The 24696-nt window shown below is 40.4% G+C and overlaps 1 protein-coding gene across 1 annotated transcript in view; it reads left to right on the plus strand.

Moving 5' to 3' along the window:
• Nucleotides 1-24696, plus strand: part of TTN (titin) — a 269983-nt gene that overhangs the window by 26595 nt on the left and 218692 nt on the right. The window contains exons 22-44 of the mRNA XM_032407124.1: nucleotides 1459-1664; nucleotides 2200-2433; nucleotides 2539-2783; nucleotides 3684-3955; nucleotides 4078-4242; nucleotides 4337-4505; nucleotides 4609-6302; nucleotides 6452-6733; nucleotides 7368-7634; nucleotides 7733-8005; nucleotides 8129-8392; nucleotides 8482-8742; nucleotides 10806-11066; nucleotides 11441-11704; nucleotides 11797-12057; nucleotides 12192-12452; nucleotides 12874-13134; nucleotides 13269-13410; nucleotides 13500-13665; nucleotides 14793-15024; nucleotides 16522-16806; nucleotides 17018-17143; nucleotides 22159-22347. Coding sequence (XP_032263015.1) covers nucleotides 1459-1664; nucleotides 2200-2433; nucleotides 2539-2783; nucleotides 3684-3955; nucleotides 4078-4242; nucleotides 4337-4505; nucleotides 4609-6302; nucleotides 6452-6733; nucleotides 7368-7634; nucleotides 7733-8005; nucleotides 8129-8392; nucleotides 8482-8742; nucleotides 10806-11066; nucleotides 11441-11704; nucleotides 11797-12057; nucleotides 12192-12452; nucleotides 12874-13134; nucleotides 13269-13410; nucleotides 13500-13665; nucleotides 14793-15024; nucleotides 16522-16806; nucleotides 17018-17143; nucleotides 22159-22347 — 6780 coding nt within the window. The remainder of the gene's footprint in view (nucleotides 1-1458; nucleotides 1665-2199; nucleotides 2434-2538; nucleotides 2784-3683; nucleotides 3956-4077; nucleotides 4243-4336; nucleotides 4506-4608; nucleotides 6303-6451; nucleotides 6734-7367; nucleotides 7635-7732; nucleotides 8006-8128; nucleotides 8393-8481; nucleotides 8743-10805; nucleotides 11067-11440; nucleotides 11705-11796; nucleotides 12058-12191; nucleotides 12453-12873; nucleotides 13135-13268; nucleotides 13411-13499; nucleotides 13666-14792; nucleotides 15025-16521; nucleotides 16807-17017; nucleotides 17144-22158; nucleotides 22348-24696) is intronic.

Consider the following 24696-nt stretch of genomic DNA (forward strand, 5'->3'; position numbering starts at 1 on the left):
TCTATGTGCGTGATAGGAAGGGAAATGCAGGGAAGTAGCAGTACTGTGTGTTTGTCAGGCCTGTAAAAACATCCCAATTGTGATACTGGCTGTCTGCATCGGTACCCTCTCTTGGCCTCAGCTGTATGGGAAATATTTTGGACCGCAGGGCCTCAAAAGCCATACTGGTGCTAAACTTCAAGGTTCTAGCGCTAGTTTCTCTTTGGTGCATTCATTTCGAGGCATATTTTGAAGCTGTAGGGATTCCAAATCCAGTTGCCTTCCAGACCCAGGCAGATAATACTAGCGAGTGCTGTGAAGACAGTGGCAAACTGGAGAGCCTGTGTCCTGCCTTCAGGGTACAGTAGCTCCCCAGCCCCACTGTCTAGTTACCATGCACACGCCTGTCAGGCTCAATGTTCCTAGAGTTTCTGATGTTTTAAAGAAAACCTGGAGGGGCGCCTGGGTGGCTCAGTTGGTTGAGCATCTAACTCTTGGTTTCAGCTTAGGTCGCAATCTCAGGGTCATGAGATTGAGCCCCGAATCAGGCTTCACGCTCAACGGGGAGTGTGCTTGAGGTTCTCTCCCTCTCCCTCTGCCCCTCCCCCTGCTTGCACACACATGCACGCGCTCTCTCCCTTCCCCCCCAAAATAAGTAAATCTTTTTTTTAAAAAAAAAAAAGAAAGAAAACCTGGAAATCAAGATTTTCAGTATTCAAAGTAATTTGACAAAAAGTATAATAGCATTCAGGCCAAACAAAATGTATCTGTGGGTCACATTTACTTTTGCTTAATTGTTCACATTACAGTGGACAGCCCATGTTCTGTCTCATTTGATCTGCACAACACCCCTTAGAGAAAGTTAGGATATTATCCTCATTTAGCAGATAAAACACTCAAGACCCAGGAAGATAAATAAATTGCCAAAAACCACACAGTAAATTAGGAAGAGCACTAGGATAGATCCTGAAGAACTGACCACTAATATAAAGTTCTTTCTACAATAGTAGCAGCTACTTTGACTTGTTAATGAAAATTTGGTTTTGGAATTCAATCTAATATAGATTGAGCACTTTGATAGTAAAATTTGGAAAATCCAGCTTTTGGTTATCAATTTTCCCTAGCGTAGGGCTTCCCTGAATGAAGTGGCATGAACACTTTTTCGTAAGAACATTAAAATTAACTTATGTTCCTAAAACAAACAAGCAAAGGGGAAAAAAAGAGAGGGAGAAGAGACAAACCAAAAAAGAGACTCTTAATCATAGAAAACAACTGAAAGTTACCAGAAGGGAGGTGGGCGGGAGGGATGGATGAAATAGGTGATGGGGATTAAGGAGGGCACTTGTGATGAGCACTGGGTGATGTACGCAAGCATTGAATCACTCTGTTGTACACTTGAAACTAATATTATGCTGTATATTAACTAACTGGAATTCAAATAAAAACTTAAAAAAAAAAACTTGTGTTCTTAACTTCTAGCTGAGTATGAGTCACTGATGAAGTCCCAGCAAGAAATGCTTTACCAAACACAAATGACTGCCTTTGTGCAGGAACCTAAAGTTGGAGAAATAGCACCTGGATTTTTATACTCTGATTATGAAAAAGAGTATGAAAAAGAACAGGCTTTAATTAGGAAAAAAATGGCCAAAGATACTGTAATGGTCAGAACTTTTGTAGAAGAACAGGTGAGTAGAATAATAATGACCAAGTAAATCATTTCATAAATTGTACTTAACACCCAGTGTCCCTCTTTTTGTTTGATATTTTCATTTTCCAGGGATGGGGTCAGGGTTAGACTATGAGTAGTGGGTGCAGATTCACTGCTGACGAGTTTCCTTAGTCTTCATGACATGTTGCACAACGCGGCTTTAGAAATAAGGATTCCATATATGTAAGAAGAGACAAATATTAGGGCAACCAAGTGCACTACTGCCCAAATCCTGTCATCTGCAGTATGAACAACCCAAATATAACCTGTGCCCTTAGACTATCATTGACCCAAGATGCCACAGCATGAACTGATAAAGAGGATGTTAATGCAGATTAAAAAACAAAACAATGACTCATCTAGTTCTCAACAAAAACAAAAAGCCTTCTAGATTTTTCCCCAGTCAAAAACTTTAATCAATCCTTGTCTCTGAAGCTAATACTCTTAAAGATTATTTCTGTCAGTCAGGATGTACATTTTTTAACAAACTGTCATTTTTTTTTACTACATAGGAATTCCATATTTCTTCCTTTGAAGAGAGGCTTATCAAAGAAATTGAATACAGAATAATAAAGACTACATTAGAAGAACTTCTTGAAGAAGATGGAGAAGAAAAGATGGCAGTTGACATTTCTGAATCTGAAGCTATTGAAGCAGGATTTGACTTAAGAATCAAGAACTATAGAATTCTTGAGGGGATGGGTGTTACTTTCCATTGCAAGATGTCTGGATATCCACTACCCAAGGTAAAATAAAAACATCATGTCTGCACGCTACGATAAAGATACAAATCATTACAAAAACTATTTTATCTAAATTTTTTTTTCAAATATGCATGGTATTACTTGCAGATTGCATGGTACAAAGATGGCAAGCGCATCAAGCATGGAGAGAGATACCAAATGGACTTTCTGCAAGATGGCAGAGCTAGTCTGCGCATACCTGTTGTTCTTCCAGAAGATGAAGGCATCTATACTGCGTTTGCCAGCAATATTAAAGGAAATGCAATTTGCTCAGGGAAATTGTATGTAGAGCCTGCTGCGCCTCTTGGTGCTCCGACTTACATACCCACACCAGAACCAGTGAGCAGAATCAGGTAAGACTCGGAATAACTTGGGTTAAGATTTAAATTAAAACACCAAATATCCCAGTAGCAAATTGCTATTGTGTGGGGGACTAAAAAAAATGAAGGCTGAGAAAGCACAGAAACTTGCCATAAGAAATACAAATGATTGCCAAGTATTTTTATTTCTTGCCCCTGTGTAAGGTGAGCAAAGCCTTTTCATTAGTGTAGCATGCTATTTATTTTGCCAATGCTAAACTAATGTAATGAAAACTATAAAGATTTCCTTCACACCTCATTTTACATGTTATCCCTACTTTATACAACAACCCTGCAATGTAGGTATTATTATTACTACTTTGGAAGTGGGAGCACTTGATCTCTGTGGGCCTATGAAAATTGTCTTCGTTCACCCGCCCTGTAGGTGGTGGTGCCAGCACTTGAAATCCAACCCAAGCCAGTCGGGCTGCAATGTGTAGATAGGGATTGGGTTTTTTTTTTTTTTTTTCAAATATAATTTCTATGTTTTCCCTTCTCTTGGATAAAAAATTGTATTTCTCTTTTTCTATAAATGTGTTCATTGGTTTATTTATATACCAATATTTATTGAGATGTTTTCTCAGTTGAATCAAAAGGATTGGTGACTAATTAAATGCAGGTGGTGAGGGAAAGACTAGTAAAAATTGTTCCAAGATTTTTAAGTCTGGGTACCTGGCTATGTTGAAGAACTACTGACTGGAATTGAGGATATATGAAAAACACTGATTTGGGGGCAATAATAATATATTCTGTTTTGGATCCTGGTGATTCTGAAGTGCCTTCTAATATGTACATGAAGTCAATTCTAAAATGACGTTAAGAAAGAGGTTTGTTCATTTTGCTGTGTTTTCTCTGTGCCTCATGAAAATATTCTGTTTTGCGTTTGTTTTTCAGATCTGTCTCTCCACGTTCAGTGAGTAGATCTCCTATACGCATGTCTCCTGCACGGATGTCCCCTGCACGGATGTCCCCTGCACGGATGTCCCCTGCACGGATGTCCCCTGGACGTAGGCTGGAGGAAACAGATGAGTCACAACTTGAGAGACTGTATAAGCCAGTCTTTGTGTTAAAGCCTGCTTCTTTCAAATGTTTGGAAGGGCAAACGGCCAGGTTTGACTTAAAGGTCGTTGGTAGACCTATGCCAGAGACCTTCTGGTTTCATGATGGTAAGTATGATAAGTTTTTACTTACAAGTCATTAAACACAAAACTAAGTTTATATGTGTGTACAACACTTTAAAAACACTTATTTTTAATATATGTTTTCCTTTTTACTTAATTTTTTACAGGCCAGCAAATTGTCAATGATTATACCCATAAAGTAGTCGTTAAAGAGGATGGTACCCAATCACTGATTATTGTCCCTGCAATGCCCAGTGATTCTGGGGAATGGACTGTCGTAGCCCAAAACAGGGCAGGCAAATCTTCGATTTCAGTGATTTTAACTGTGGAAGGTATTTGCTCTTAAAAAAGAAACTACCTTATCATTTGGGCTATAGACAGGTATTTCAGTCCTACTCACTCTAAATCATGACCTTTCTCTTCCAGCTGTGGAACATCAGGTAAAACCAGTGTTCGTAGAAAAACTAAGAAATGTCAATATAAAGGAAGGTTCTCGACTTGAAATGAAAGTCAGAGCTACGGGTAATCCTAACCCTGATATTGTATGGCTGAAAAACAGTGACATCATTGTACCTCATAAATATCCAAAAATCAGGTAAGTTTGCTTGAAAATAATAAAACTAAGCTCATTACACAAATCCAATAACCAAGGAAGCAATAACTACTTCTGTATTGATTTTTTTTTTCACTTTTTATAGAATTGAAGGAACCAAGGGAGAAGCTGCCCTTAAAATTGATTCCACTGTCAGCCAGGATTCTGCCTGGTATACTGCAACTGCTATTAATAAGGCTGGCCGAGACACTACAAGATGCAAAGTGAATGTTGAAGTTGAGTTTGCAGAGCCTGAACCAGAGAGAAAATTAATCATCCCGCGAGGGACGTATAGAGCAAAGGAGATTGCAGCCCCAGAACTGGAGCCCCTCCATCTGCGATACGGTCAAGAGCAATGGGAAGAGGGTGATCTCTATGATAAAGAGAAACAACAGAAACCATTTTTCAAGAAAAAACTCACTTCCTTAAGACTCAAGCGCTTTGGGCCTGCCCACTTTGAGTGTAGGCTAACACCAATTGGTGACCCAACGATGGTGGTGGAATGGCTCCATGATGGAAAGCCACTTGAAGCAGCCAACAGGCTCCGTATGATCAATGAGTTTGGGTATTGCAGCCTTGATTATGGTGTTGCATATTCCAGAGACAGCGGTATCATTACTTGCAGAGCTACTAACAAATATGGAACAGATCACACATCTGCCACGCTTATTGTTAAAGATGAAAAAAGTCTTGTGGAAGAATCTCAGTTGCCTGAGGGGAGGAAAGGCTTACAGAGAATTGAAGAATTAGAGAGGATGGCTCACGAAGGTGCACTCACAGGTGTAACAACAGATCAAAAAGAGAAGCAAAAGCCAGACATTGTCTTGTACCCAGAGCCAGTAAGAGTTCTTGAAGGGGAGACTGCTAGATTCCGTTGCCGAGTGACAGGTTACCCTCAACCCAAAGTCAACTGGTACCTCAATGGACAGCTGATCCGCAAAAGCAAAAGGTTCAGAGTTCGCTATGATGGCATTCATTATTTGGACATTGTGGACTGCAAATCATATGATACAGGGGAAGTCAAGGTCACTGCAGAAAATCCCGAAGGTGTGATAGAGCATAAAGTGAAACTTGAGATCCAACAGAGGGAAGATTTTAGGTCTGTTCTCAGGCGAGCCCCTGAACCAAAGCCCGAGTTTCACATACATGAACCTGGAAGACTTCAGTTTGAAGTGCAAAAAGTAGATAGACCTGTTGATACCACTGAAGCCAAGGAAGTTGTGAAGTTGAAAAGGGCTGAAAGAATTACCCATGAAAAAGTATCTGAAGAGTCCGAAGAGCTGCGCAGTAAATTCAAGCGCAGAACTGAGGAGGGATATTACGAAGCCATTACTGCTGTGGAGCTCAAGTCTCGTAAGAAGGATGAATCCTATGAAGAGCTCCTGAGGAAGACAAAAGATGAGCTACTCCACTGGACCAAAGAATTAACTGAAGAGGAGAAGAAAGCCCTTGCTGAAGAAGGCAAGATCACTATTCCAACGTTTAAACCTGATAAAATTGAACTGAGTCCTAGTATGGAGGCTCCTAAAATCTTTGAAAGAATCCAAAGCCAAACAGTGGGCCAAGGATCTGATGCACACTTCCGGGTCAGAGTAGTGGGAAAACCAGATCCTGAATGTGAATGGTACAAAAATGGTGTAAAGATCGAACGCTCTGACCGAATTTACTGGTATTGGCCCGAAGACAATGTTTGTGAACTGGTCATAAGAGATGTGACTCCCGAGGACTCTGCCAGCATCATGGTGAAAGCCATCAACATAGCTGGGGAAACCTCAAGCCATGCATTCTTACTTGTCCAAGGTAATTTGAATGACTTTGGTTTGATGGATCTGTCTCTGTTTATCCGTGAATATCCATTAGTGTATTTCTTTTTATTTTCTTTTCCCATTATTCAAATTGTGAATTTAATTTAATATAATGTCTTTTTCTTCCCCCCCCCTTCCTTGTAGCCAAGCAATCGATCATTTTCACACAGGAATTACAAGATGTTGTTGCTAAGGAAAAAGACACCATGGCAACCTTTGAATGTGAAACTTCAGAGCCATTTGTCAAAGTGAAGTGGTATAAAGATGGTGTGGAGGTTCATTCGGGAGATAAATATAGGATGCACTCTGACAGAAAGGTTCACTTCCTCTCCATCCTAACAATTGACACATCCGATGCTGAAGACTACAGCTGTGTACTCGTGGAAGATGAAAATGTAAAAACAACAGCACAACTTATTGTCGAAGGTAGTAAATAATAATTTCACTATTTAAGTTCTAAAGTCACCCTTAGTATATGATAAAATTAGCTTTGCAGTTTTCCTTTCATAAAAGGAATTATTTAGGAATTGGATATAAGCTCCAGAGCAAGGTTCCTGAATTTATACCAGTAATTAAGAATATTGACAATTTGGATTTTTAAAAGTCAAGGTTATTTTGATGTCTTGTTTTTAAAATTTTATATTGAAATAAAATTCTGTGCTTTAAAAAATAATTTAGGGGCACCTGGGTGGCTCAGTCGGTTAAGCGTCTGCCTTCAGCTCAGGTCATGATCCCAGGGTCCTAGGATCAAGCCCGCATCAGGCTCCCTGCTCAATGGGGAGCCTGCTTCTCCCTCTCCCTTTGCCCCTCACCCCCCACTCATGCCCTCTCTCTCTCTCTCTCTCTCAAATAATTGAATAAAATCTTTAAAATAAATAATTTAAATATCCAAGTAAGCTCTTTTTATTAAAAATGTATTTCTCAGTCCATCGGCAGGTAGATATTAAGAATATTCCTGATAGCATGGGGGACTTAAGAGATTTACAAGGAACTTTTTCTACCCTAGGTCTAGATATGTAACTCTCCAGAGAAATTAACTTCTTTTTATCTTATGCCTCAGGTGCAGTTGTTGAATTTGTGAAAGAACTTCAGGACATAGAAGTTCCAGAATCATTTTCAGGAGAGTTAGAGTGTGTTATATCCCCAGAAAATATAGAAGGCAAATGGTATCATAACGGTGTGGAGCTAAAATCCAATGGAAAATACACAATTACATCTCGCCGTGGACGTCAGAACCTCACAGTTAAGGATGTGACCAAAGAGGACCAGGGAGAATACAGCTTTGTTGTCGATGGGAAAAAGACAACCTGTAAACTAAAGATGAAACGTAAGTCTGCCTGTTCCTTTTGGCCTGCATTGAATATCATCATGGCTTAGTGATAAAGAAATGATCATAGCGTTCTTTTGTCTCCCCATATTTCACAGCCCGCCCCATTGCTATCCTACAAGGACTTAGTGATCAAAAAGTCTGTGAAGGTGACATTGTCCAGCTTGAAGTGAAGGTCTCCTTGGAGAATGTGGAAGGTGTCTGGATGAAAGATGGCCAAGAAGTGCAGCCCAGTGACAGAGTTCACATTGTGATAGACAAACAGTCCCATATGCTGCTCATTGAAGACATGACTAAGGAGGATGCTGGAAATTACTCCTTCACCATTCCATCCCTTGGACTGTCAACCAGTGGGCGTGTCTCTGTCTACAGTGAGTGCAACTTACATGTTTTTATGTGTACATTGTTAAGTGAGGTAAGGAACTTTAATAAGCAGGCATTTAAAACAAAATTCACATTCATAAATCTTTAATTGCGTGTGTGTGGTTTTGCAGGTGTTGATGTAATAACTCCTCTGAAGGATGTTAATGTCCTTGAGGGTACCAAGGCTGTGCTCGAATGTAAGGTCTCAGTCCCTGATGTGACTTCTGTTAAATGGTACTTAAATGATGAACAAATCAAGCCTGATGATCGCGTACAAGCCATTGTCAAAGGCACGAAGCAACGACTAGTGATTAACCGGACCCACGCTTCAGATGAGGGACCTTACAAGTTGATGGTTGGCAGGGTTGAAACCAGCTGTGATCTCTCTGTGGAAAGTAAGGATTCTTCCGTTTCACTTATCAGTGTCTTAAGCCTTCTATTTTCCCAGTGTAATATTAACCAAGTGATTATTTTTTTTCCCCAGAAATTAAAATTATCAGAGGTCTTCGTGACCTTACCTGTACAGAAACCCAAAATGTGGTCTTAGAAGTTGAGCTGTCCCACTCAGGAATTGATGTTTTGTGGAATTTTAAGGACAAGGAAATCAAACCCAGTTCTAAATATAAAATTGAAGCTCATGGAAAAATATATAAGTTGACAGTTCTAAATATGATGAAAGATGATGAAGGAGAATACACATTTTTTGCCGGAGAAAATATGACATCTGGAAAACTTACTGTGGCGGGTTGGTACATTTATCATTTAATATAAGTTCTTATGTGGGGCAGTTGTTTTAATTTAAGAAATTGTGGCCCATTTCCTTCCAAATTCTCATCAGTTTTCACTTATGTGCCTCTGCGTATGCTGTTCTCGAAGCCAGTAGTTCCCTCAACACTGTCCCCACCATGTTCTCCTAGGCAGACTTACCTCAAATGCCATCTTCTTGTGAAGCCTTCCTTAATCTTCCCATCTGTGTAAGATCTTACTCCTCCAACCTCAGGATTATTTATGTGTGTCTCTTCCATGGCCCTTATCACATACTTGTGTTATTGCCCATTTCTTCTTCTCACACCACAGTATAAGCTCCCCAAATCTAGAATTGCTTCTTTCTCATCAGTGTTCTCCAACATATTGCACATGATAGATGATCAATAAACATTTGTTGAACTGAGCTTTATTTAAACTTTCCTACTCTAGGGCGCCTGGGTGGCTCAGATGGTTAAGCGTCTGCCTTCGGCTCAGGTCATGATCCCGGGGTCCCGGGATCGAGTCCCGCATCGGGCTCCCTGCTAGGCGGGGAGCCTGCTTCTCCCTCTGCCTCTGCCTCTCTCTCTCTCTCTCTCTGACTCTCATGAATAAATAAATAAAAAAAAAAACATTTAAACTTTCCTACTCTAAAGGTGTATTTCTTTTTTAATCACTCTTGTTTCTTTAACTTTTGTTTCCTTTGTTCCCTTCATATTTGTTTTATGAACCCAATGAATATTTTAAATTGTAAGTCAGTGTATCTGTGTATCTCTTTCTTAAGACATGAAGTAGACCATTCTCATTCAGCAGAAATCCCTTGCTTCAAAATGAAAAACCAAAAGCATAAATCAACTATCAAGAAAAAACTAGAAGTCATCATTAATTTGTTTGGTTCATTATAATTTAATTATTGAGGAGTTGAGATATGACATTAGGATTACATTGTAAAGTCCATGTGGGAATTGTGTGTCCCACCACTTTATGTGAAAGTTTCATGGCTTATACTTTATTACATTATAATATTTCCTCAGATATTCGACCATGGAAAAAACTTCTGAAACAAAATTTTAGACCCTGCACTTTGACATGTCTAATATAAATTGCATGTTTTTCAATGTGTGCAAACAAGGAAAAGCTATGAGCCATTATGTGATTCCACTCAGCATTTTTTAAGGACCTACCATAGGCAAGACACTGCTAGAAACACAGGACACAAAAAGGAATAAGGCATAATACTTTTTTCTTGAGGAATTCACCATTTAGAGAGGGACAGATACATTAGCAACTAACTTGCTGAAGGAGTAATTTTTTCTGCCAGTGGATAAGGGCCATGGAAGCAATAGGGGGAAGCTTCATAAAAGAGATGACATATGTCAAAACAGTGATTTTTGGGGTGCCTGGGTGGCTCAGTCGAGCAGCCGACTGTTGATTTTAGCTCAGGTCATGATCTCAGGGTCCTGGGATCAAGCCCTGTATCAGGCCCCGGGCTAAGGGAGGAGTCTGCTTAAGGATTTCTTTCCCTCTCCCTCTGCCTCTACCCTGGCTCGTGTGCACGCGCGCTCTCACTCTCTCTCTCTCTCTCAAATAAATAAATAAATAAATATTTTTTAAGAAAAATAGTGATTTTTAGTATATAAGAATCTCTAATCTTATAGAAATATTGATGGCTGAACATTTTGCTTAGCACATCTTTTCCCAATCAAATATTAAACATATTTGCAGCAAACAATCCTTAGAAAATTTAAGTAGAATACTTTTGAAGGAGAAATTGAGTTAGAGGCCATTCAGGTGGTATTGTTCTCAAAATTCTATATTAAGAGTTGCTTTCCCTTTGCAAAGCCTTCCTGGTTCCAGTATTTTTCCTGGTTATCAGTCATTCATACTAGAATAGGGATTTCTGCGATATATTCTCAATATGGGTAAAGATAATTGTATTAGACATTTCGTGATATTCAAAATCATATTTTAAAACTTGGTACTTTGTATTTAATTGTTCTAAGATTTCTTTTTTGTATAAATATTTTTTAAAGGACTCACACTTATTCTTCTCTTGTTCCAAAGGGGGGGCCATCTCCAAGCCACTCACCGATCAGACTGTGGCTGAATCGCAGGAAGCTGTGTTTGAATGTGAAGTTGCCAACCCAGATTCCGAAGGCGAATGGCTGAAGGATGGCAAACACCTACCACTGAGTAACAACATCAGGAGTGAATCTGATGGCCACAAAAGGAGACTTATCATCACTGCCACCAAATTAGATGACATTGGAGAATACACCTACAAGGTGGCCACCTCCAAAACATCTGCCAAACTCAAAGTTGAAGGTTAGTGATATAATAACAGGTTTATCCATTTCACATCATATTACATTCTTGATATTTATCAGTTTAAAAGTCAATGGTATAACCATTCTGGATGCCATAAATCTTGATTTCACAAAATCATTATATACTCTCTAAACTTTCTGAGCCACATACCCCAAAGGCAAAAAAGTCATTGTGCAGTGTACATTTCAAACTGGATCCCAGGTTTTCCTAAATAATCTCAAGGTGTCTTTTAAAATAGAGGTGCTGCATAACTGCAACATTTTTGATAACCATTCTTTTGCAAGATGACCAGGTAATGGTCTTATTCCAGGACTTCTTTTACTTAATGATACCATTTTTATTTCCTAAACCAATCATAAATCTGTCTTCAGCTGTCAAAATTAAGAAGACTCTGAAGAACCTCACAGTCACAGAGACGCAGGATGCTGTTTTCACTGTTGAGCTTACTCACCCTAATGTAAAAGGCGTCCAGTGGATCAAAAATGGGGTTGTGCTGCGCTCCAGTGACAAGTACGACATCTCAGTCAAAGGAACAGTTTACACTCTGAGGATTAAAAACTGTGCTGTTGTGGATGAATCTGTATATGGCTTCAAGCTTGGAAAGCTAGGAGCCAGTGCCAGACTGCATGTTGAGAGTAAGTTGATTTAGAAACATTTTACAAGTAGCCAATGTATGGTTACCACTAAGTTAACCATATCATTGAATTGCTTCAACTTTCCTTGTTAGCTGTCAAGATCATTAAAAAGCCAAAAGATGTGACCGCCTTGGAAAATGCCACCGTTGCCTTTGAAGTTAGTGTTTCCCATGACACCGTTCCAGTAAAATGGTTCCACAAGAATGTGGAGATTAAGCCAAGTGACAAGCACAGACTGGTCTCAGAAAGAAAGGTCCACAAACTGATGCTGCAGCATATTTCCCCCTCAGATGCTGGGGAATATACAGCTGTGGTGGGGCAACTGGAATGCAAAGCGAAACTTTTCGTGGAGAGTAAGTATTAGACAGCCCCCTATGGCATTTCCCTAGATGATCCCTATGTGCTCATTGGTTGGTTGGTTGGTTGGTTTCATCCATTTTTTTTTTTATAAAATATATTAACTGAAGTGCTTTTTTGATTTCCCAAGCATTACATATTACAAAAACTATGAAAAACATTGAGGTACCTGAGACCAAAACTGCCTCCTTTGAGTGTGAGGTGTCCCACTTCAATGTCCCTTCCATGTGGCTGAAGAATGGCGTGGAGATTGAGATGAGTGAAAAGTTCAAGATAGTCATGCAGGGGAAACTCCACCAGCTGATCATCATGAACACCAGCACAGAGGACTCAGCAGAATACACATTTGTCTGTGGCAATGACCAAGTCAGTGCCACCCTGAAAGTGACCCGTAAGTAAACAAACAAACAAATTATATAAACTACTTGGTAAACTCATTGTTATTCCATATCCTACACTTTTCCTTCCTGGCCAGTTAATCCAGTCCAAAAATCCTTGATTGAAACATCTACTGTGTGTTCACCCTGAGATAGGCCCTAGCATCTCCACCGGGATAAAATGTTCTGATTAGAGTAGCCTTGAAAGGCTACCTATAAAGATGCTCTGGTATCTGTCGCTAGCTCTTTCTGTTCCTCGGGTGCTTGGTATTGTCCTGTAGAGGGGTACCTGGAAGATATCGTAGCTCATATCCCTGAACTATAATCACCTTAACAGACATACCAAACACATTCCTAGTTTTCACTCTGCTTGTTATGACTCACATCATACTGACACAAAGTCTCCTTGGGTGTGTTTCCTCCCCCCCTTTGCAGCAATCATGATTACATCCATGCTGAAGGACATCAATGCTGAAGAAAAAGACACCATTACCTTTGAGGTAACGGTGAACTATGAAGGCATCTCTTACAAATGGTTAAAGAATGGTGTGGAAATCAAGTCAACTGACAGGTGCCAGATGAGAACCAAAAAGCTCACGCACTCACTGAACATCAGGAACGTTCACTTCGGGGATGCAGCTGAGTACACCTTTGTGGCTGGAAAAGCTACATCAACAGCCACCCTTTATGTGGAAGGTATGGTGTCATAAAACTAAATGTCAAACATACCATATAAAATATTAATCAGTGCATTAATTAATGAAGCGTGCCATGTGAGTTATGTCTTAAAGCCGTTAGTAAGGTTCATTTTTGTACATGCTATTTTCCAGCTCGCCATATAGAATTTCGGAAACACATTAAGGACATTAAGGTTCTTGAGAAGAAGCGAGCCATGTTTGAATGTGAAGTTTCTGAACCTGACATCACCGTTCAGTGGATGAAAGATGGCCAAGAGCTGCCAACTGTGGATAGGTCAGTTGTGTTGCTTGGCTACATTCCAGTAATTCCCAGTTTGCTTTGAGTCACCATTCATTAAACTTCAATTTCCATGTCATCCATAGAATAAAGATACAGAAAGAGAAATACATCCACCGCCTCCTGATCCCCTCCACCCGGATGTCTGATGCAGGGCAATATGCAGTGGTGGCAGGCGGCAACATATCCACCGCTAACCTCTACGTAGAGGGCAGAGATGTCCGCATCCGAAGTCTCAAAAGGGAGGTTCAGGTATTGTCTCCGTGCTGAACTGGGGGAGACATCATAAGAGCTCATAATCCATAATTTTTTAACCTTAACATCTTCTAACCACAGTCTTCTAAAGAATGAAAACAGCTGATCCCCGCTGGCTTAGACTCTTAATCTGACATCAGTTTAGTCACAGTTTTCCCTCACTTAGGGAAATAGAGTGTCCTTAGCGGCTGTCTAGATACTTTAATTAAAGCAGCTGTAGAAACTTCGCTGTCTCATAAATGGCCACCTGCCAAGCAGCACAAACCAGGAAAGAGCTAAAATTTACGTGGTGGTGCTTACAAACCAACTAGAACTCGGGGAAGGTAGAACAAGGTGGCATTTTGTCAGATGGCTTCTATTACGGAGAGGCAGGGATGTAGGGACTGGCAGGGAACACTTCTTCTGAGGTCCAGGAGGTAGACCAGTTTGAGCGAAGCTGGATTCCTAGCAAGGGCACTAAGCCAGACACCTTTGCTCTCTACCACATGTGCAGAGCTTGTTCTCCCGAGTGCCTGTCTTCCCAAATGGCAGAATGGAGAGAATGTGTTAGGAGAAATATCATTTGAATTCAGATTTATCATATTGCTCATCTGAGGAGAACCGGGCATGACAGACCTTAGGCCATAGTGAAAAAGCCTTCAGTGAGAACACAGATGATCTGAATATGTCTTCTGTCCTTCACTGTCCAATTCTGAACCTTGATTTCCTCACTTTTAAAAATGAGGCTAATACTTTCTACCTACCCCCAGGAGGTTCTTGTTCATACCACGTGAAATCAAATGAAATAGTAGAAGAGCTTTGTCAAAAATGAAAAGCTCACAGATATAAGGTGTTTTTTATTTCTGTTGTGATTAGTTGAGAAGCAAACATTTAAGGATTCAAGTCATAGTCTCTTTGCGGCGGCGTTTCTCCTCAGTACAGGTGTAAGCAGGATTCTCTACAGAAGTTAGGGCACCATTTGTCTAAGGATATGCAGGACAAATTAGAATGCGCTTCACCCAGTCAACTTTTTATGTCATAATGTATAGGTTTGGCATGCTCTTGAAATGAGCAGTTTTAGAAACAGGTTAAAACCGAAAGGAAAGCAGGATTTCAGTTCTCTTTTTATGTTGCTCCATCAAAAGGTTATTGAGAAACAACGTGCTGTCGTTGAGTTTGAGGTCAACGAGGACGATGTCGATGCCCACTGGTATAAAGATGGCATTGAAATCAACTTCCAAATTCAAGAACGACACCAGTATGTGGTGGAGAGAAGAATCCACCGGATGTTTATCTCTGAGACCAGGCATAGCGATGCTGGTGAATACACCTTTGTGGCAGGAAGGAACAGGAGTTCTGTTACTCTCTATGTCAATGGTAGGTAGAGATATCAACATATTTTGTGGGCCCATCTGGAATAATCCTCCCCTTTAAGTTCCTAAAGTGCTGATAGTTCCTGGGCAATTTCTAAAGAAGCCATGCTACTCGTATGTTTGCAGCTACGTTTATTTTCCAATTATACCTGTGGTAAAGGGACAGCAGCTATTAAAAAGACTGTAAAGATGTCATTTCCAGAAGGTGCCTAATGGCTAGATCCTCATTTAGTTGGTCAACACTATTGAATATCCACTGTATGTCAATAATAATAGACCCTCAGTGGATTTCTAGATACAGCATTCAGCTGGTCGAGTTTTCTGCACTTGGCATCAACTGCTTAAGGGCTAGTCGTGCTACCAAGCCCCAGGGGCACTTCCAGCCTCTAGTGTGGAGTGCCTGGGAAAATCCAGAAGTCCTCTTTGAGACCCCAGAGGGCCTAGAGAGCCACAGGCGATGTGGAGCTCAGTTTTCTCGGCCCAAACCCTGGGACCAGATGCTTTTATTCCACATGCTACCGAGTCCTCAGAGGAGTGCCATGAAACCGCCCACTTTCCTCATTGGAAAGCTTAGAGCTGAATTGGAGGCTGACCTAGAAATGAGACTAACCTAAATACCCAGAGAAGAAGGACTGTCCCTCCCTATTTTAATCTTGAGCCTACTCTGAACAAATACCCCAGAAGCAGATGAAAGAACACTAGGAATAACCTTGGTTAATAAAAATGAGCCATTTTGGCAACATTCCCTTAGTCCCTAGAAGACCAAATCATCATGGTATCCAGTTGTTATTATTTCTAGATTAGTGTTGGAGAGACTGAGGCACAGACAAGCAAAGGTCAGAAAACCAGCCTCACAGAAGTCCTTTCCCCCTATTTCTGTGTTCCCCGAACTACCCAGTTCCCCTCAGTCATCACAACACTGAGAAGATGCTTTAATTAGCACAGCAGGAAAGTGAGGTTTTTCATAAGTCTACCTAATTGCCTTTAAGTAGATCTGGAATAACATTTATTCCTTTTTTTCATACTTAATGATTGTACTTCATTGGCACTTATATATAAAGAAATGACTCTGACATATACACAAATACTTTCAAAACAAACCTAAAGGTGATGAACCACCTGGCCACAGGGTTTGCCCAAGTGATACAAAACAGGCAGTGTGTGGCAGCTATTCTGGCATTCTTTAGGGTACCGGCCATTGCTACACGCCCGCAAGACCCCAACAAGGAAAGGGGTGATCACATCATGTTGACAAGCTCAACACTCTCAGCAACAACCCCCGACCGAGCCTCAAATATCAGAAGTATCTTTCTAAAGTTATTCTCTCTATCTGAGGACGAAATTCCAGATGTTCTCCTATCCTGAGGCAAGTTCAGCTATCACAGTTCCGAAGTCTGGCTTCTGGATGCGTTACCGCTGGCTACAAATTAACGTAGGCTTCCACGTGTTCTCCGGTGTTTGCACACTTTCTCACAAGCTCTTGGTTCTCCTTCGCTCCCAGCCCCAGAACCGCCGCAGATCCTGGAGGAGCTGCAGCCCGTTACTGTGCAGTCTGGCAAGCCTGCTCGCTTCTGCGCTGTGATAGCCGGCAGACCGCAGCCCAAAATTGCCTGGTACAAGGAGGAGCAGCTGCTCTCCACTGGCTTCAAGTGCAAATTTCTTCATGACGGGCAAGAGTACACGCTTCTGCTCATCGAAGCCTTCCCAGAGGACGCAGCTGTTTACACCTGTGAAGCCAAGAACGACTATGGAGTTGCCACAACCTCGGCCTCGCTCTCAGTGGAAGGTAGAAACGCCTTGTTACTTCTCAGCTTAAAACAAAACCTAAGAAACCCGCTTTTGCGTTCTCCGACTGCACTGATAAATATAATGTAGAGCTCATAAAAGTAGATTGCTACCCAGCTTTTAGAAAGATAATTAAGATAAATCAGCACACTCCATTCTGTGCCGTCTGTAAGTGATTTAATCATGACCGATCTTGTGGTCCCTTCCTTTAGTTCCAGAAGTTGTGTCTCCAGATCAGGAGATGCCCATTTATCCTCCTGCCGTCATCACCCCACTTCAGGACACTGTCACTTCTGAGGGACAGCCAGCCCGTTTTCAGTGCAGAGTGTCTGGAACAGGTAGGTTTGTGAGCAAAGGTATCATTGTTAATATTTACAAAGATGATCTGAGGCAAGGTTTCTCACCTTTTCCTCCATCACAAATATCTCTTGTGCATAATTTGACTTTTAATGGGAATCTTGCAGAAGACTTACTTGAATTACTGAATAAAGGAATAGACCATGTTTTCCACTACTGAGTGTGTACCTAAAGATGGCTAAGGTGGTAAATTTCATATTATGTGGGTTTTTTTTTTTTTTAACCACAGTAAAAAAAAAACTTGATCGGTGTTTTCTGATGTTCAGAAGATGTCATGTTCCCTTAGATAACTTTTGTTATCTCTTGAAAAAAATACAACAAAAACTACAATTATTATTATATTAATTATAGTAGTATCTACATATATTTCAAAAGAAGAGTCTGTTTATATGTAAGACATTATTCAGTCTATAGACAGTGCTTGTGTGGAAAGGTATATTCCTTTGGAAGGCAGTAGCCTGTAACATCAAAAGTAGGGTCATTATAATCAGAGGTTGGATTTGAATCTTGGCTCCACTGCGTGACCTTAGGCAAATAAGAGATTTCTCTGGTTCTCTGTGCTTCATGAGTAAAGTTAAGGATAGTATTGCGTTTAATCTTAGAATGTATGTTTCATGAGGGCGGGGACTCTGTCTTAGTACCTAGAACCTCATGCCTAAAAAAGGCAGTAGCTACTGGCAAGTACCATCCTTGGCAGCAAGGGTGTATCCTTGTCCTAGAATAGCTTTGTAGATAGTATATACTCAATAAGTAATTGCTAATTGGACAAAAGAATGATTGTCAAATGACTAATACGAGTCAGGATCTTGTTAGATCACACACACCAGCGCCTAGCACAGTGTTCATCAGGCAGTAAGCCCCAGTCAGTCAGCTCTTATACTCTTTAATAAGGGCATGCTTCCCAGATATTCCCTCCCCCACCCCCAGCATCAGGAGTCCAGTCTTAGTAGAATGAGACAGAATGTTTGCAGCCATTTCAAGCCAATTATGATTGTAAATTTACCTCAAATAGGGTAAATCAACTTTATCCCAAATGAAAGTCACTCTCTCATTTGCATGGCCTTTTTGTACAACCACCAAAGGGAAATTCTTAGAGCTTGGGCTTCTCACAGCATTCCTAGTAAGTGTGGGTTTTTTTTTTTAATTATTATTATGCTTCTTCCATTAGTTTATGACTTAGTCTCTGCATTACCATGAGCCATTTTCCTAAACAAGTTAGTATTTCAATTGGCTTTCTATGACTTGATGATTTCCTCCTCTGAGATAGAGATGTTGATCTAGAAACCAAATGAACCTATTTGATTTTATGAGCATAATTAAAAGATATTATGTGTGTAAAGTACCTATAGGCATGGGTGGCAAGTGACTAGTGCTCAGTATACTAATTTTAGTATAGCCATAGAGGAGAATTATATAAACATAAAAGTCTGGTATTGGGTGACCAACATAGACAAACACCATAGACTTTGTGACTTCAAAGCACAGAGTTTGTTTGGGGCACCTGGGTGGCTCAGCCATTAGGCGTCTGCCTTTGGCTCAGGTCATGGTCCCAGGGTCCTGGGATTGAGCCCCGCATCGGGCTCCCTGCTCAGCCAGAAGCCTGCTTCTTCCTCTCCTGCTCCCCCTGCTTGTGTTCCCTCTCTCTGTGTGTCTCTCTGTCAAATAAATAAATAAAATCTTAAAAAAAAAAAAAAAAGGCACAGAGTTGGAGAAATGCTAAATATCAAGAAATAGGGACTGATTTGATAATATTCTGCTAACACAGTAAAGAAAAATGCATTTTAATATCAAATTCACGGAAGTCACACTAAATAATTTATCTTTTCATTGAATTTTTGGAGGAAATTTTTCAAATCAATATACATATAAATGATTGTCTTAAAACAGTAGTCTTTATATAGTGCTTTTTAGTTTATAAATATAGTAAAATGCCCTTTTAAAAGCTTACCAAAGCTTACCAAAACTTTCATGCCCCTGCAACTGAAAGTATTTATACAACTTCCTCTGACCAGGTACTACCCTAGCAGACTAAATTCAGCCCTGCCATCTACAAACTGGAAAAAAATTATGAGTCTTCAGAAACCCCAGTCACATGTTTTTGGAACTCAGCATTCACTTAAGTGTGGAACTTGGTTGGCCTTGAGCAATGTGGTGGGGCTTTTATGAGAAAGTGTTGCCTGTGGAAGGTCTCTGGTGCCACCTACTGGTGGAAAAGCAATTTGGAAAAGTAGAATTTTAAAACTTGTACTAAAACTAGATTTTGCTGATGTTTATTCTATAGATAATCAGTGTTGTTTGGAGGCTTACTGAGCAACAGCTAGCTACAAAAAATGATAAATAATTAGTCTAGCAATGATGGATGCCCATTGTTCTTTTAAGTATCTCTTCAGTTGTATTCTACCAATGTCAGTGTTCCTGCTATTGAAACATTATTACATTAGCTGCTAGAGCTGGGAGGACCTTGGTGGAGCTCAGGGTGTGGGCAAGGAGACGACCGCATGACCGCACGTGTACAACTAGATCGCAAGGTTGTAAGTGCTGTAACAGCCCATGTACTCAGTGCTGTTTGTTTGCAAGACAGTCAGAGAGAGAGGCATGGACTGGGCATCGAAGAATCAACAGAATCATTGAACACAACGGCATTCTAGGCAGAGAATGACATTTACAAGTCATAAAAGCCTGCAAGAGTACTTCATGTGCTGGAAATGAGAAGTGGCTTGAGTATGGTTGGAAAGTGATGTAATAAGTGGAGGAGAAGGCCAGAAAAGAAGGCAAGGGCCAGATCCTAAAGGGTTTGGTATTCTATGCTTAGGATTTTAGATTTTATCTTGTTTGCACTGAGGAGCCACTGAAGGATTTTTAAGCCTATGGGTAACATAATCAGATTTGCTTTTCAGAAACAATACTGTGATAGTGAAAAGAGGAATGGACAGATGTAGGAGGTGAGACCTGGTAAGGATCAAGGGAGAGGCCATCCTGATAGGCTTGGAAAGTGCTGACAAGGCCCTCAGCTGGGGAAGTCAGGAGGAAGAAGGGTGTAGATTGTGGGAGAATTCAAGATGGTGGAATGAAAGGAACCGAGGGACCAAATACAATGGAGTGGTGGAATGGGGAGCAAGAGTGGGGTGGCCTCACAGAAGCCAAAAGAGGTCAGTGACCAACACAGATAGTGGTAGCGGCGTCAGAAGCACCAAGTCCATTACTGAGAGAGGTCTCACCTTTTAGCTCATTTATTGTCGGCAGTGCATGCCTGTCCTAGGGCTTCGTTCCATTCACCAAAGGAAGAAAGACTATGCTGAGAACCCCATAAAGGGGTGGACAAACTCTTCATCGTTCCATTTCCACTGAGGTATAACAGACAAACTAAACGGTTGTAGAATGATTGTTAAATTCCATGTGATGGTGTTATCTATTATATTACACGGCCCTGTCTTGGGGCAAATTATTAAAGGCACTGCTGATCCCTGGGCGGGGGGGGAGGGGGGGGTGGCGGTTAAACAGTCTTGCTTTAATGACTGACTTGTGCCAGTGGTTTACAAAGCCCTTCCCATGTGTAAGTCATTTAATTCACACAATTCTTTTTTTTTTTTTTAAGATTTTATTTATTTATTTGACAGAGAGAGACACAGTGAGAGAGGGAACACAAGCAAGGGGAGTGGGAGAGGGAGAAGCAGGCTTCCCACTGAGCAGGGAGCCCGATGCGGGGCTCGATCCCAGGACCCAGGGATCATGACCTGAGCCGAAGGCAGACGCTTAACGACTTGAGCCACCCTGGTGCCCCAACACAATTCTTTTTTTTTTTTTGCAATGAAGAGCTCACGAATTATTATGCATCTCATTTTACAAATGAGAAGACTGGATCAGAGAGATTAAATGATGGGTCTAAGGTCACACAGCTGGGGAATTGTGATATCAGGGTTCCATTTTCTATTTTACCTTGCTGCCTAAGGAAGTGATTTGTGTCTTTAAAAGGAGAACCTGTAGTTAATAAGCAACTACCATCATGGGCAGGAGGGGAACCTTCCCAAACCAATATTTGTGCTAAAATGCAAACAAATGCTAGCAGAATGGGCTACTAGAGAATCCCCTTATGGGTGGTATTGAGATAAGGAAGTGGTATAGTGATCACACTCCGAAAACAAGAAGTCTTTTAAAACTTGTGACTAAATTTAAATCCACTCTTGACTTATAGGGTGATTGTTTCAATGGAGGTATAATATTTTTTTTCAAGTTCACTCCACCTTAAACTGTAACAACATAATGTTATTTTATCTTTGCTTTTGGGGTTATTTTTTACCATTATAAGATGATTTAACTCTTTATGTGAAAAGAGCTAGTTTTATTATTATTTATTATTACTGCCACTTTGATAAAAGCCAAATATATCTAAGATGCCCAAATTCCATGACTCTTTCTTTCAGTTTTAAACATTATTTTTTGCTATGCTAAGACCTTTCAATGCTTGTTCATTGGTAACGGAACTATAGAAATTTTTTCTTCGGCCTGTACGGTGTCTGTTTTAGACTTCTAGGAATGTTGATCTTCTCAGCTGTCTTTCTGATTGATTTTTCTGCCCCCCAGAAGCACAGATTTCCCTTACTTCCTGTCCCAGTAGGCGACCACAATCCTAGATCAAACCCATCACGATGACTGTTCGTTAGGATGATCTTTTTCTCAAGGTCACTGACTATATCAAAACCTTGTCCCTGTTTCCACAACATGACCTGCAAGTGGTTAAAAAGAATATAACTAAAATTGTAAAATTTCAAACATTACAACCAGCCTATAAGCTGGATTTTTCTAGAATCATGTTTCTTTTTAAAGATGAAAAGAAATCTTGTAAGAGCAGATGTGGCATGCCCAAAAAGAGAAATACAATGTTATGAAGATAAATATGAAATGTAGTCACCAATATAATCAATATTGTGTTTGCAGGTAAAAATATCCACCACTTTTTTGTGATTTAAATACCTTTTTTTTTCCTTTTGTGATGCAGATCTGAAAGTGTCTTGGTACAGCAAAGACAAGAAAATCAAGCCATCTAGGTTCTTTAGAATGACTCAATTTGAAGACACTTACCAACTGGAAATTGCTGAAGCTTATCCAGAAGATGAAGGAACTTATACTTTTGTTGCTAATAATGCTATCGGTCAAGTATCAAGCACAGCCAACTTGAGACTGGCAGGTACAGTAAACAATCTTAAGAACCACATTTAAATACGGCTCTCTCACAGTGTCAGTAACAGTCACTAAAGATTCCATGTAAACCATCGTTGGCCCCGCCACTCTCTTTTAATGCAACTAATTGTTTCCATGTTATATGCTACATTCTCACTTTCCATTTATCCCATGTCATTATGAATCACAAACCATCATTTCTCATTTTGCCCTGCTTTGTCTTTATAATGTTTTGTTACGTATTGCTCTCCTCACCAGCTTTCATGCTTTCTGATCAGCATGTATCAGAATGGAGAGAAACATGCTAAAGAAAGAGGTAGATTTGTTTTCTCATTTAGCTAGGATGAAAATTTTTTTTAAAATGCTGTAAGGTAAGCATTATGATCCCCCATTGTCTGGACACAATTCTGAATTCACAGAAGCTACAGAGGATGATTTCAGGTCTGTATCCCAGCTGGGTGTATTCACCGTCATTCAAAGAATGCCTGACGGTTGAGAGGCCCAGTCCTAAGATGGTGTAGCCTTTCTGATACTTGGGGCTTTTAAACTGCCATCAGAAACACTTCCTTGATAGTGGAGGGCACTTTGTTTCAAAACAAGATCACAATATTTTTATACAGTCAGACTATTTTTGCTGAGCTATTTTAGTCTATGTATTATTAACTATGTACAAATACATACGGATTGAGGGCAACTTTGGTTTTTCCCTTAATTTTAAACACTTACTATAATAATCAGATATTTTCTTAATAATCAATTGAAAATGACTTACAACATAGAAAGTGTGATTTTACAACCAGAGGGGAAAAAAAATAAAAACAGAAAACAGGAATACCTAAACCAAACTGTGTACTTCTCTACTGCCTTCACGAACAATACAGTGAACTTTCTTAGACTATTCATGCCTTGACTTGTTTGCCTGGAAAGTGGAAGTGAACATGTGTGACTTGGAACCAACCTACATTGACAAGACATTAGGATTGGACTGGATTCTAGTCCACCATTGAAATTTGCAACAGATCTGTAGACAACTCCAAATGAGTTCTGGTTTCAATTCAGGGTAAGACATTAAAGGTTGGCATGCTTCTTTTCAGGATTTAGCAAATTTGAAGAAGTTACATCAGACTCCCAGTGGCATGTCTCTTCATCAGTTTCATTTAAGAAGGAGTCCCTTGGCCAAAAGCCCATCTTCATCCAGCCTCTGTCAAGCCTCAGGGTGCACAGCGGGGAGACAGTCAGATTTCATGCAAGGGTTTCTGGCATTCCCAAGCCAGAAATCCAGTGGTTTCATAACCAGCAGCCAATTCTACCAACAAAAGATGTAGTTTTCCATTTTGAGGAGTCCACAGGCATGGCTTTAATGTTTATAGTTGATGCTTACTCAGAGCATGCTGGGCAGTACTCTTGCAGAGCCTCCAATAGTGCTGGGGAAGCCTCTTGTGCAGCCGCACTCACAGTGACTCCGAAAGGTAAAGCTCATCTTGCTTTAAACACTTGGATTTGCTTCATACCTCCTACTCCCACTGTTACTAATGAGAGTCTCTGCTGTTTGTCTCATTGCATAGTGTGGTCAGTCCATAATTTACTAATAAAGTAACACCCAGCAGGTCCTCTTAAGTTCTCAATTTTGGGTTAACCTATACGGTTTAAATCTCTTTGAAGTATATAATCTGTGCATTACATTAGTAAGTATTTTTTTAGGCCTCAATTAAACAGCGTTTCACCACTGGATCACTAATGATCCATTTGCCGTATATTGTTTATATAGTATATGGAAGAAGGGGGACAAATGATATTCCCGGGGGGGGGGGGGGGGGGAAGAAAGAGACAGAGAAAGAGAGACTTTGTCACTCTGGTTAGCTGCAGTGACAACAGAAGGAAGGACCCAGATACTCTATGGCATTCGCATGAGCCTTCCTCATCCATTCATCACTGGATCACTGGGAATAAACGTTCTTTTGTGTGATGTGACATCCTAGAGCACACTGCATCTGGCATGCTGCTTCCAAGTGACAGTGATGTCTTTCATCTTCATCTTCCATGCTATTGTCTGTTACTAACCCAGCCAAGTGACAAAGCTTAGATCTTAATATTCTTTTCTTTTTCTTGTCACTTGATTATACAGTGCGAGCCCTAGCTAGGCAGAGTTCTGGGAAAGATGTAAGAAAGTCCACCAAGTCCCAGGCAGTGACAGATTCCTCTTTCACAAAGCAGGAGAGCAAAATATCCCAAAATGAAATTAAGTCATTTCAAGGATCATCCTATGAATATGAATCACAGGTTTTTGAAAGTATATCTCAAGGTTCCGCCCACACAGCTGCATCGGTTCAAAATGTAGAGTTGCGCCATACCGCGT

The sequence above is a fragment of the Phoca vitulina genome, unplaced genomic scaffold (assembly GCF_004348235.1).
Source record: "Phoca vitulina isolate PV1807 unplaced genomic scaffold, GSC_HSeal_1.0 scaffold1, whole genome shotgun sequence".
NCBI lineage: Eukaryota > Metazoa > Chordata > Mammalia > Carnivora > Phocidae > Phoca > Phoca vitulina.